This window comes from Accipiter gentilis, chromosome Z (assembly GCF_929443795.1).
Source record: "Accipiter gentilis chromosome Z, bAccGen1.1, whole genome shotgun sequence".
NCBI classification, from domain to species: Eukaryota; Metazoa; Chordata; class Aves; order Accipitriformes; family Accipitridae; genus Astur; species Astur gentilis.
In genome coordinates, this window is record NC_064919.1 from 62461715 (window position 1) to 62475174 (window position 13460).

The window sequence follows — 13460 nt, forward strand, 5'->3', positions numbered from 1 at the left end:
GCTGTAGTCAACTGCATGCATGCCAAAGCATGTGTAGCTGTTTTGCAGTGGAGGGCTGTCGTCTTTGCTATGCATGTGTTTTTAATGTCTTAGAGAAAAAAGTGGGTATCCTGGATTGGGCAGTGGGGTGATACTTTTTGTCCAAGGTAAGAGAGCAATTGGAAGCAGTCAGAATAATGTGATTAAATTTGGAATTATTTTTTCTTTACTGATCCTACTGTATCTGAATGATACCTGAAGCTGGTTAGGGACACCGACTCCTACGCTCTCAGAATTTCACTGATAGGAAGATACCAAAAATTAAATAAAAGGCATATGTTTGAAAACAAACCTTGAGTCAATCACAGGAGCAAGACAACGTCTTTATATTCGTGTCCCTCTGATATTACTACTACATATTCACTTTATCATTGCATCACCATTCTAAACCTGCTGGAGCCTGGGGAGGAAGTTACTAGAACAGAGAAATCTGTAATAATTCACACATTAGAGAACTGAACTCTGCGTTCCCTACTGCCAACTCCATTAACCTTACTGAAAAAGGGAGGTAATAACTTTAGCTATACAAGTCAGTACTTTGTAATTTCTTTCAGCAGTATTTAGTATTTGCAGAATAACTGCTGTATCTATATCTGCTTTGAAATCCATAAAGGTGACTAATGTGGTGGTGCATTGAGTGGCACCTATCCCCTAACGTCTTCTGGGCTGTAGGTTTCTAAATGTTCCAGGTTTTAACCAAGAGCTACTTTTTGGGAGTTCAGAAACTGTTATAAGTGTAATTAAACTAAGTGCAATTAGTTATATGTAAACTTAATAGAAATGGACCATAGCAGCTATGAGACAAAAGTGACATCATGACTTTTCTTTAAAGTACTGAAAGCCTTACTCCTAGTTCTGCCGTAAATTTACTTAGAGAGCAATACGTAACCTCTTTCTAGTGTTTGTCAAGTCACAGGTGAAAGGCAAGACACATTATGGCAAACACCATTTTAAAAGTCCATGTGATTAAGCACTATCTGTTTTACAACGTTTGGTACCCCTTTTCATGAGAAAGGAACTGCAGTGCTTTACTTGCAAAACGAGGAACATTTGTCAGACATCTATTCAATTAGTTTCTTTCATGCAACTGTATTGTATAACACACAGCTACAACTTCAGATCACATACATGTTGATCAGTAAGTGGTAATAATTGTTAGTCAGCTGGAAATCTGAAACACAACATCAGTGGGCTGAGATCTTAAATGCTATTAAAGCTACAATTAAAGCTACCTTGCTGTTGCTCAGTTTGTCCACTACATTTGAATTAAGGTAGTCAGACTCCTGTTAAAGTTTGAAAACTCACATTTTAATTGAAATTTAGATTAAAAATAACACATTAGGTACATCATTCATGCTAACAAATGTACATAGTGGTGACTCAAGAACAGAAAAACAGTACCACAAATAAACCATGGCTCAAAATCTACTCTAGCTGGATTGCCACAGCTGCTTTTCCTATACAAAGCGGCTGTGGTCTATGCCTTGCTGCCATGCTCTGCTTTTGTTGGGCTCTGTCCTTTCCTTGAGGTAGGCACCAGCGCCCACCACTTTCAAGGAAGACTTGAACTCCTCTCCGTTTAGCACTAGGACGTGAGATACTCTGATGTGGGTTAACAATGCAAAATGGAAATGATTTGGCTGAAAAAAAATCTCAGAATCCAGAGAACTTTATTGAGTAAAATAGATACAATGGTGATATAGACAAACCAGAAATAGCTCAGTAGCAGTGTTTTTTGCAGTGCCACATTATAAATACAGCACATGAAGAAACCTTGCTGAGCCTTTTTGGCTTTTAGATTGTATGTTACCAGAGATGGACACAGCTTCATATTTGAATTGCTTGTATGACATAGCTCAGTACTTCAAAGCAATCTGGATAAGATTTTTGTTAGATCTTTAAGCTGCTGTTACTGCTGTTGTGTTAATCATCTTCAAAATCAGTGATTCTGTTGCATTACTCTATGCTTTAGTTTGTCCACACCACCAAAACTCCAGCCACTTCTTCCCTGGGACGTCCCTTTTCAAATATCTTGTTTAAAAGCAAAAACGAAGGAAAAAAAAAAACCAACACAACAAAACCCACTCCTGGTATTGCACATCTCACACAAGTTCGTGTATATATATATATATATATATTTTTTTTTTTTTTTTTTAAATATGCTACAATTTTAAGAAAAAAAAAAGGCCTATGGCACTTTACAGAATACAAGTTTACGAAGTCGATAAAACCACAGATGTTTGAAGAATTCTTCAATACCACAAAAACAAAGTTAAACTGAACTAATCAGCACACAGGTTTTAAAGAATCCACAGCAAATTCTTCTAGATCCTATGCAGTACATGTACATTAAGAAGCAGTTACACTCCACAGCCCCCTCTTGAAATTAATTAAATTAGCTTTAGGCTGATTTCTCTTTTTTATTTTTTTGCAAAATATCCTTGAAAGCTTCTGCTGAGGTGAACTTCAGGAACAACTTTAAACAGCTGTCAAATTTAATGAGTGTACCCTACACCTGAAAAAACCTCATTCAGAACAAAAAAAAAAAAATCTGCAATACATACCATCTTATCACTTGCTAGAAAAACAGAACCCTGAGAAAAGAAATTCTGAAAATTTTTTTTTTCTGTATTTCTTCCCAGCCTGTCTTCTGTCTGTGCTATGTGATGAACATGGATATTCTTGCAAGTTACATTGATTATATTGTTGCAGAGCAAGTTGATAGGATACCAGCAACAAGCAGAAAAGCTGGTTCCTCTTGGTTACAAAGGCAAACAAAACCAAAACATGCCACTGAAAATACCTCCTTTGTAATGAAAAACTGCACTAATAAAATTTTTTAAGTGTTCTGTACATCACAGCAGATGGTCAGCTAGTAATGTAAATGAAGCTTGGTCATTGTTTACTTCTAAGCCAAAGTAGCATATGCCCTCTACACCTTTTGGAAGAACTGACCTTATTCTTGCTAATCCAGTGCCCAAGCCAAAGCAGCATTTGTCACCCTAATACAGTGTCAAGGTTTGTTGGCAGTGGTGATGTGGGCATTGGATTGCTACCCACCTAAGAAAAGCTAAAACTAAATCTATTTAATCATTCATTTTTAGCTGATTTATAGTCTACTCTTATTCTTCCCAGCCCCCCCCCCGCCCCGCTTCCAGTTGCACTGGCGAGGTGGTGGGCCAGCCTCTGTGGCGCATGCTGCAGCACCGGGGCTTGGGAGGAAGGTCGGCAGGATTGTTGCAGCCGCCTCGCCACGGCACTGGACCTGAGGTGCAAGCTGAGGGCATGCCCGTCAGATGGTATGTTTGCGCGTACGGAAAAAAAAACAGGAGGAAAACGCAGGTGTGGACAGGACATGCTGGCTGTGATTTTTGTCCTCAGACACCATGTTGTGCTAGTAGTTTTGATTTGCTAAAGTCTTGCTTTGTGCAGGCAGTTGGCAGAAATGGTTCTAGACCATAGCTTTTTTTGCTTTTTTTTTTTTAAATTAAATACTTACTTAAAAGAAAAGTGAATTACCCGTTTTAAACTAGAATACGGTGGACGTGGGTTGCAGGAGCAGCCAAACGTAAGAAGCTTAAACCAATCCCTTTTTAATATCGGCAGAAGTTGACCTTGTTTGTTGCACAGCAGCTCAGCGATCACCTCTGTATCTATATAGCGTGTGGCTTGAAGGTGCCCTGCACACAGGCAGGCGCAGGCTGGGAGCTGGGCCTGGCCCGCTCCACAGATCGGCTGGGCCGAGGCAGTGTCCGAGCTGCATGGCAGGCACTGGAGGGGTGCTCCAGCACCGCGACTGCTAGTGTTCATCTGTGCTGGAGGCTGGCCCTGGGCTTGCGGTCGTGACTGCTGAACAGCTCTTGTATTGCAAATGACTTGAGCAGTGTATTGAAATTGCTATCTACCTGTACAGTAACAATGATTTTTTAATACCTACAAATAAAAAATGGCACACTTCAAGGGACTGACCAGGCATAAACAAGAATCTCTGCTCCATATTATACAGTCAAGTGATGGAGAGCAACATCGTCATTGGACGATGTCAAACTACCAAGAAGGAAGAAAAGGAATCTAAAATTCACTTAGTATTTCATTAGAACTACTTCTCAGATTAATTATCCCCAATGCTCCTATGGCACAGTTGCATCATTCCTTTGTTTTTTAAAATACCTTCTAAGTTTGTTCTCAGAAGTAGTTCTAGCAAGTAAGTGACGCAACACCACAAGCAGTACAACAAACTGCCTTTGAGAAAGGAATGTCATTTGTGGCAACGTCTGTTGTATTTCTGCTGATTTAATGGGAAAAGGGCCCATACTACATTCAGTTTAAAAAAAAAAAGGACAAAGTCTTCCCAGCCATGTAGAATTTGGCAAGACTTCCTGAAAAATTTAAATTTCTTAAGGACTCATGTGGCTATGGGTCATGAGACTGATCTGTAGACTATGAATGAGGTTTCACTGGCAAGAGAAAGATTAATACTGGTGGAGTCCAACATGTGATCTACATTGGTAGGAGAGACTACAGCACAGGCCAGGCTGTTGGCATTCACAAGATAATGCCCAGCTGTGCTGTGGGGAGTTGTCATCTGCTTAGGATTTCAGGAGTTTTAATAAAGTCTGTAGAAATATTTCTAACAATGGTTTCTTCAAACAATTTTATCCGAATCAGGTGAAAGCCAGTGTAACAACAGCTTCTCTATCTAGTCAATGGAAATAAAATAATTTGCCTGCTAAGTAACAAGTGGCATACCCCTTGCACTATAGGTTTCAAGTAAAGAAATCTGGCAAGGACTCGGCTTTTTAAATGCTTTAAGTTTGTTGTAAATGCGTCACATCAGCTTTGCTATCTCCAATGTATACTTACTATCCGAGAAGGCACTGTACTTTAAGGAAGTTCAGTATCAAAAAGCACCTCAATAAAAATTATGGTACCAAACCAGGTGGTGGTGAAATATTCACAGGTGAGGGGAGCCCTTGGAAACAAAGCCTAATTAAAATAGGCTTCTCTTGTGTAAGAAAGAATAATAATGTGCTGGCTTTTATTATTTTAAATCCAAATTCTTCAAAGTGACCAAGGTGGGTAAGGCAATCTGATCAATCAGAATTTGTCAGTTATAACAACAACATTCCTGCTATATACACAAGATTCCTCACCTCCCCAGTCAGATTAATATATTCCACTGTGTCCTGATCATAGAGTGAAACTAAAAAAATCCCCAAGTATTTACATTCTGTTTTCTTGGGATCCTTTCTGTGATCCTCATTGCCCAGCGAAGAAGAAATACCATTTCAGTAGTTCGAGGCTGGAACGCATGGGGCTCAATCACACAAATGGTAGAAATGGGTAAGCAGATCTGCTTGTCCAGACAATGGAAAGCAGATTAAGACCCAGGCACTGGTATTTTTTCCCCACTGGAGTTAAAGGAGACAGATAAGGTTTTTTCCTTCTTCTATTTCTTCTTGCACTTTGTCACTGGATGTGGCTATTTCAGCTTGCGCCGAGAAGACTGCACAGATGAACGTCAGAATAGTGCCACCAATAGCTGTGTAGAAAGCCCAGCCCAAGGAGCAGTCTCCAAGTTTGTAAGCAGAAGCATAAGGTCCACAATAGCTTATTGCTTTCTGGCATCCCCAACCTGCAGGGTAAAGTATCAAGCCTAAGATAAGGAAGAGGCCTAGAAATAAAAACAGAAAGAAGTTTAACAAATTATCAGTTTAACATCAAACACAACACATAGTAATGGATATCATGGTCACTACTCACTTCTAAGTACCATGATTAGGAGAAGACGACTCTTCCTCATCCGTCCAATCTCCTTTACTGATTTTTCCCTAGTATATACAGTGCAGTGTTTTATCTAAACTTGCAGCTATCCTGTGGTTTTTCTTGTCACAGCCTTGTTTCATATGATAATGGCCTAGTTCCTAATTTTAATCTCTCTATTCCTTCTACATCCTGTGTTTTCACACATTACTGCCAGGTATACAGAGCGTGCAAAATGTTCGAGCATCTCTACCTACTGTTTATACTTGCACTTTTCAAATACTTTGGAAAGTTTGCATCCACTTTTGAGTTTGTGTTTAGCCCTCATTAAGCTTTTATTTAGTCATTCATCATAAATATTTTTGCCTTTTTTTCTTCTGGATTTTTCCTACATAATTGATTTTCTTTCCTGGGAAAAAAAAATAAATCTCACACTGCATCTGCTTATTTGGCCACATTAGGACATAGTAGAATAATAATACTGCCAGTTCAGTAAGCTGCTTTCATAATGAAGGGATTCTGGAGTTGGCCACAAACAAACAGATTTAAGCACCCACAGCCAGTGCATAGGTAATGCAGCGATCCTCCAAAGAGGCAATTGGCTGCTGCAGAAGAAAAGCACATCTCTAGTGATGCTGGAGCAAAAGCCTCAACTCCCCATCTTGCTAAACTGCCCGAACACCCTGCTGTACCTCAGGCTGGAAGTAAAAAGCTCAGGACTAGAAGTTTTGCCCATCTGATTGTCTCTCAGTGAAGGGCTTTATTAAGGAAATTAAGAGTCACATCCCAGCACACCTAATGTATCTTTGCACAAAGATGAGAGATTTAATCAAAATGCCTAATAGGCTAGTGGCTACTGTGTTCTTTTACAGGCCGTGCTAAAAAAATCACAGTGTTAAAAACAGATGTCCCTCCTACAACATATGTAGTAAGGAGCTGAACATCAGGACAGCGCAATAGGTATCAAAATTTGCTTTCTGTTTTCTTTAAAATTTTACTCAGAAGAACAGAAAGAGTTACAAAAAACAGTTTTTGCTTAAACACAACCAGTTTATCCAGAAAATGAATACAGCCTTCCAGATCCCATAAATAGTACCGATTATTTGTCCTGCACTGTAAAGCCCTTTATTCAACCTGGCACCTTGACAAAAATAGCTGGTAAAGGTGCTGTCACCTTCTAGAAGTGGGCTCAAAGTTGTACTTTTTAAGTGTGGTGCTGGTTCATCCATTAGATTTCATCTAATCCCAAAATTTCTACCAAGTAATAAAATGCAGAACAGTCCTCTTTTCTTTCCTATACTAAGAGATTACCAAAAACAGCTGTGAAGACTTGTTCACATCTTCTTTAATTCCGTTAAGACTAGCCTATTCTACAGTACGTTAGGTTTCCTTAATTGTTTGTTCAAAGAAATTCAGCCAGATGCAAGAAAACTTTCTCACCGAGAAAGAAAAGCTGGGTCCTAGCTAGTAAGCAGTTAATATACACAAAATGTAAAAACCATCATCCAACTGTCTAAAATTAACGTCTATGAATGCCAGATATTTCACAAAAGAAAGTCCTTCCTCTAGCATTTTTGTAATGACGACGCAGCACCATGGGCATGAATGAACTAAATGTCATTATTCTTTGGGGTGGCAAAATCCATTAACAAGTGATATCTGTTCTCTGTGAAGGGATTTCATCATTGCTTACATTTAAGAACCAATGACAATTTTTTTGCAGTGTTTCCTGGCTGATTAGCCAAATGACATTAAGTATAAAGTATTGCTTTATCTTGGACAGACCTGGATAAGCTGTGCTTTCATCCTGCTGAGCCCTGCAGCCGTTTCAGACTAAACACCGGCAGTTCCTTCTTTATTCATCACTAGTTTCCTGTTCTGCATAACCGGCATGACCACACTATGTATTTTTCTGACTGTACATTGGTATGGGCCAGTTGCCATTTTCTCTAATGATCACAAGCCCCTTTGCTAGTTAAAAATCGCCATCACCAAATTAAGAAGCCAAATCTGAAATGCCAACGTAACTGCTGCCAACAAGGAAGTTTTTGAAGTTTACCACTCCGTCACTCACAAACCTAGAGAACCTGTGTTTATCAGCAAACCTGGCTTATGGCTGAGTCACAAGCAGGACTAAGAAGCTACATCCATCTCTTTTTACCAGAACTAGAGCACTGAACAACTCCTGAAAGCTACTGGTTCATGGTATGTATGCCCCAAGCTGAAAAGCCGCTATCAAACTCAGCCCCCAAAAAGGCTGCAGCACTGCTGTCAAGTGTAGTCATGAGGACTTTAAAACTTTTTTTTTGAGGACAGAAAATTCCTGGAGAAATACTGACTACAGCCCATAATTTGATAAACTACAGCTGTTTTTTCACAGATGAAAACAACATTTGGAGAAAAGTCTTAACTATGGACTTGAATATGGTCAGACTCTCACCTGATTTTTCCTTCAGATAGCTAACTTGGTGAATCCTATACAGGCCTAGCATAACAAAAGAAAAAAAAAAAGTAATGTTTTCACTACACCAAACCTACCTTCTACTACTCCATTTCAGTGCAGAACAGAAAGCTTCTCAGGACATTTGTTAGTTTTTGTAGCTTGTAGTTTTGTACTTAGCCATAAGTACAAAGCTCAGTTTTGTGTTGTATCATTTTATGTCAGCATGATCTGATAAAGCAACAATTATCTCCTATAGCCAGTTTGCCTGGAGACTTATCTGGCAGGAGGACAGTAAATATTAATGATAGAGATTTCTTTTTCTTAATAAATCAGTTTTTGCTCTTGTCCCAGTGTCTTTGAAGAGAAGGCAATCTTCAAGAGAACAGAGAACAAAAATTGAGTGCTCTGTCTGAAGAAAAGTTTTCTGCAATGAATTGTTTCAGTTCTTTGCACTGACGTACAGTGAATGAGAGTTTTAATTCACAGCCAATCTACCTGTGGAATTACTGCTGTTTGTTCCCCCTGCTGGGAGGAACAAATTCTTTTGAAAACATTACAGGCAGTTTTCCACTGCTACTCCACAGGCTCACAAAGCTCAGGCTTGCTCTGTTCTAGCTTTAGCCCCCTCTCTGAGCACAGCTGCACTGCTGGGAGTGCGGTTTCCTGTACACATACTCTTGTTCCTGCTTCTTAATTAGCTCTATCCCACTTCTTTAAATCAGTATGATAATTTTTTCATAATTACATTTTCCTTTTTGTTAGTTGTTGCCAGCTCTCAGTTACCCTTCCTCTTAGGATTCCTTGAAACAGAGGTCTGAAAGAATGCTACGCAATGTTGCCAGATGCCTAGGAATGACAACAGAAAACTATTTATGTGACTTTTTTATCCACAGACCTCATCTAAAAGTCTTTGGTGTAAGTCTGTCAGCAGAGAACATTTTCCCGTCTTTCACTGAAGGCCATTTGCCTGCATAACATTTTATTATCAGTCCCTAACTACCTGCTTTCAAAAAGAAGCCTTAAGAAATACAGATTTTCGATGAGATTTAGATTTTATTGGGATTATTAGACTAAAATATATTTCCTGATTACAACACAGACAACCTACTAAACATCAGCTCTTCTATATTCAAATGATGTAAAAGCAACTCCTTTCTCCGAAAGCACCAAAGCAAAACATTACAGAATGCTGTGAAGTATCAATATAAATATAGCAGACTGCACTGCTGTGCAACAATGTTTCTGAAGACAGTTCAGTAATGCTTTGTCTATAGGAGAAGCCTTTTTGTATTTGTGCACCAAGAACTTTTCCCCTTTTAAGGGCCTGGAACTGCAGCAAGCAATTGCTCCTCCTGGTTTTTATACACTGCAGGAGTGCTGCCAGGCTAACATCTTGGAAAACCAGCAGACCAGTCTACCGTTATGGGCATTTGTATGTCACATCATGGGCTGGGGTCAGATCTGAGTAAAAGCTTTTTCATTCTATCCTTGGAAACAACCCTCGAGACAGGGGTTAGGCAGATGCTTGTTTAGCTAAGTAAAGGCATGCTATTTAGTTTTGACAGTCTCCTGTGCAGCTGCTGTTGTGCCATATTAAACAACAGCATATACTAACAAAGCCAATTTCCATTGCAAAGCCTGAAACTATCTTCTCATTTCCTAGCAAAATAGCAAAAAAAGCTCTTAAATGCTGTTGAAGAAACAGGAAATTAAGCAGCTGTGATCAATGAGGTGGCACTGCAACAGGCTCCCATGGAGCAGCACAACCGAGCGACATTTTAACAGAGGAAGAGAAGAAGTGTAAAGGCGAGGAGGGATTAGCCTTGCACACCACCACACAGGCAGTGCAGGCAGGTTGCTTCCTCAGTGGCGGTGATCCTGATCGTTCTCTTCTTCTGCAAAAACACAGGAGATTAACGCTCAGCCCAAGACCACCGCATCAGCCAGGCAAAATAACAACCCTGCCTTTATTGCTTGTATTTCCAAATGTGTCAATATAGTACCTGAATACCTGAACAATTTCATGTGTAAAACATTTATACAAATTTACTATGCTAGCTTAACCCAAGGAGGCCTTCATATATGCAAACTTTCCCTGACAAACCCCTACCCAGCAGGAATACTACCAGGCCACCATTTGCATGCTTTTGACTGCTTCATCCACAGACAGACAACCAAAATGACAACCTCCTACTCAGCAGCTGTATAACAGACACCTTCAGCCCTGTGAAATGATTCTGTAATTCCATTTTAATCAGATGACAGCTAACGAGGTGGGCTCAGGCCAGCTGACACGGTGGTCTCAGCACTCCACACTGGCTATAGGAAAAGGGTGAAGGCAGAGATGCTGAAGGGAGCACAGGTTACGGTACCTGCAGCACAGGGCCCCAGACCTGCCTCTGCAGCTGCTTTCCATCCCCCTGCATGACTGCCAGACCCACCCAACACAAGCAGCTGACCAAAGGCAAGAAGGTCTTTGCCCCAAAAGAAGAGGGAGACTCTGCAAGCATCTGTATACAGATTTCAGGATACCTGGGATACCCTAAGTTGAGGCAGGAGAATGAACTGTTTAAAACTATAACCAGGTGATGGCTCAAATCCTGGACAGATATTTTTTTCCCTTTAAACTTGTCTCAGGATCATATAAGGTTAAGCAGTTACCAGAAGAAAAAGGCAGTTCCCTAACCACTGCCTTCCCCAAGCTGAGAAAGAGGACAGGATCCCTACTCTTTTCAACAGTAAATTAACTATACCATTTGCTCATGCATCTTTTCCCATTTATTAAGCAAATCAAAGTTGCTCATTCATAACCAAACCTATGCAGACTTCTGATGGCATTACTGATGTTGGGGGGTGGAAACAGGGACAGGAATACAGTGCAGGGGGCTACTGGTAGGAGACTCAACTATTACATATATTTTGCTACCTACATGAAAAGCCAAAAATAAGTCAGTTTATCAGCTTGATGTGGGTTGCTTTGGCAGAATGACATCACATGGGGGATTCAGGGTTTGCTTTTTTTGGTATCAGTGTGATCTAACTGCCTGGACTTCTTTGTAACAAAGCATGAACCTGCAGACTCTTGTTTTTAGAAGAGGGGAGGACAAATTTGCCATTAGCTTTTAATAATTTTTATGTATGTGCTGAGAGTCCCCATTAGTTGGGAGGGAAGGAAATGCAGAGACTCTGAGTAAGATCAGTCCCAAGCACTGAATGACTCCGCTGCCTCTTTGCTGGCTGTCAGCCACGTGGAGTCATGTCACCACACTACAGGGCCTCCTGTGTGGCAGATGCTAACCCTGCAATTAAGTCAAGATAAAGCCCCTTATAGGGGAAAAGCCAAATGTTTACAAGTTTTCAGCAATGCAGAGGTAACCAAAATCTCTCCACTCATAGGGCCACTGCTCAGGCACAGCTGTGAGGGCTGGTCACGCTCACATTTTACCTTAAAAGCCAATGAAGCATTGAATATTTTTAATCTAGGATGGCCCATTAAAGGCTTGAAGCTGCTAAATGAGAGGATGGAGGAAACTCAATTCAGGAGGTTCCCGAGTCAGGGAAGGAAGTATCAGGCCATGTCAATTATTCTGTCCATGAAAGAAACAGGAGAAGACCCAGTATGTTTCACACCACTCACCACAACCTTTTCCACTGCTGTTCGACCAGTGACCACCATGCCCTTCAAACCATCAGTTGCTTATGCTACATTGGCAGAAAGGAAATGAAAACCACCACCTTTCAACCACAGCTCTATAAGGGAGGCCAAAGCAACAACCGGCCTCAGCTTAAGCAAAGAGGTAAAAGGGCTGCAAGCCATCTTTTTTCATGGCATTACAATCCTGCAATACTGATCCCACAGCACAAACAAGACCACAGGGCTGCAGGGGAACTAAGGCTCAGCAAGAAGTAAAAGGTGAAGTGGGATGCAGGAAGGGGACAATTTTGGGTTGCTTCATGAATCATACAGCAGCAGAGTGGGGGTCATCTGCATTGGGGAAGGAAGCAAAACTCAAACCCACAGATTTCCTTCACCACCACACCAGGTGCACCGAAGACAGGAGCTAAGCATAAGTTATCCCCCCATCTTGAAAGAGCCACTTTCATCTTTTTTCTTGCATTTGAGTGAAAACACAGCTTTTGTTGAGTTTAAATATTCTCCTAGCGTTTGCATCCCATGTACAAACAGCACCATCAGTCTTGGCTCTGAGGCCTGGAAGCAAAAATCCAGTGGAAAGGGAGCCCTGCTACCCTCCCGCTATCCCCCTGGCCTCTTGGGGGGCAACCAGCACTCTCTTACCCCACATCGCCAGGGCAGGGGTGTAAAGAAGTTCTCAGCGTCTCACCTACACCAGTGGAGATAAGGGTCCTCAGTGTGCATAGGTGCCACAGTAAAACATTTCTCAGTGGTTAGCATGAGCGTCTCACACTGAGCACTGTTTGATGGAAGAGATTTATGCTTGCTGAGAAAATCAGCTGCCAAACATGATCACTGAAAACCTGAGGTTTTTGTTTATTTTCCTATTCTACTTAAAATCTGCTGGGTGTCTACTGGTTCCAATGTGCCCACCTTGGTAGTGCAGGAGATGAGTTGACCACCAAATCTAACAAAACACTGAAATCTTCGCTGTATTTCTTTGAAGTTACTAATACTCTCCCTCAGGCTCAATAGCAATTTAGCACTTTAACTCAATTTTCCTTCCCTGGCATATTCCAACACAGCAGTCCCCTGCACTTGAACTTACAGCAGCCAAGTGTGTATTAGATGTCATGTTGGCATTTGGCCATATAGGTTACAGGAAGCACTATACCGCAGACAGCAAAAGCAGTTCAGACTGTCAGGATTTCCACTGGACACCCCCCCCCGCCCTTTTTTCTTTCTTCCCACCCCAAGAATTCAGAATTCTGGCATCAGAAAAGAAAAACTCTGAGCTGAATCCAAGAGGAAATATGCTTTTTGAAAAATGCATGCTCTGCATTTTACAAAGACAAACAAGAAGCTTCCTTGCCTTCGAGGGCAAAACCACTCTTGCTCTGCTCTTCTACTACTGCCTGGGCTCCCCAGCTGAGCAACAGCTTCCATTGCCCGCAGGCAGCAACATGAGTTCACAAGGTGCTTTCTACTTTGCTCGCCAGTTTGGCTCTTTCTCAGACAAAACAATAGTTTTTTACAGCATGCTGCTGCCTACAACTGAATAACTGAATTATTCTGCAGCCA

General features: G+C 41.0%; 1 protein-coding gene and 1 pseudogene across 8 annotated transcripts in view; both read right to left on the reverse strand.

Moving 5' to 3' along the window:
- Positions 1–1325: 1325 nt before the first annotated feature.
- On the reverse strand, positions 1326–5404 carry LOC126036234 (uncharacterized; annotated as a pseudogene).
- LHFPL2 (LHFPL tetraspan subfamily member 2) overlaps positions 1326–13460 on the reverse strand; it is a 126432-nt gene continuing 114297 nt past the window's right edge. For all 8 annotated transcript variants that reach the window (XM_049794449.1, XM_049794444.1, XM_049794446.1 and 5 more), the window contains one exon: positions 1326–5713. In XM_049794449.1, coding sequence (XP_049650406.1) covers positions 5457–5713 — 257 coding nt within the window. In that variant the 3' untranslated portion in view covers positions 1326–5456. The remainder of the gene's footprint in view (positions 5714–13460) is intronic.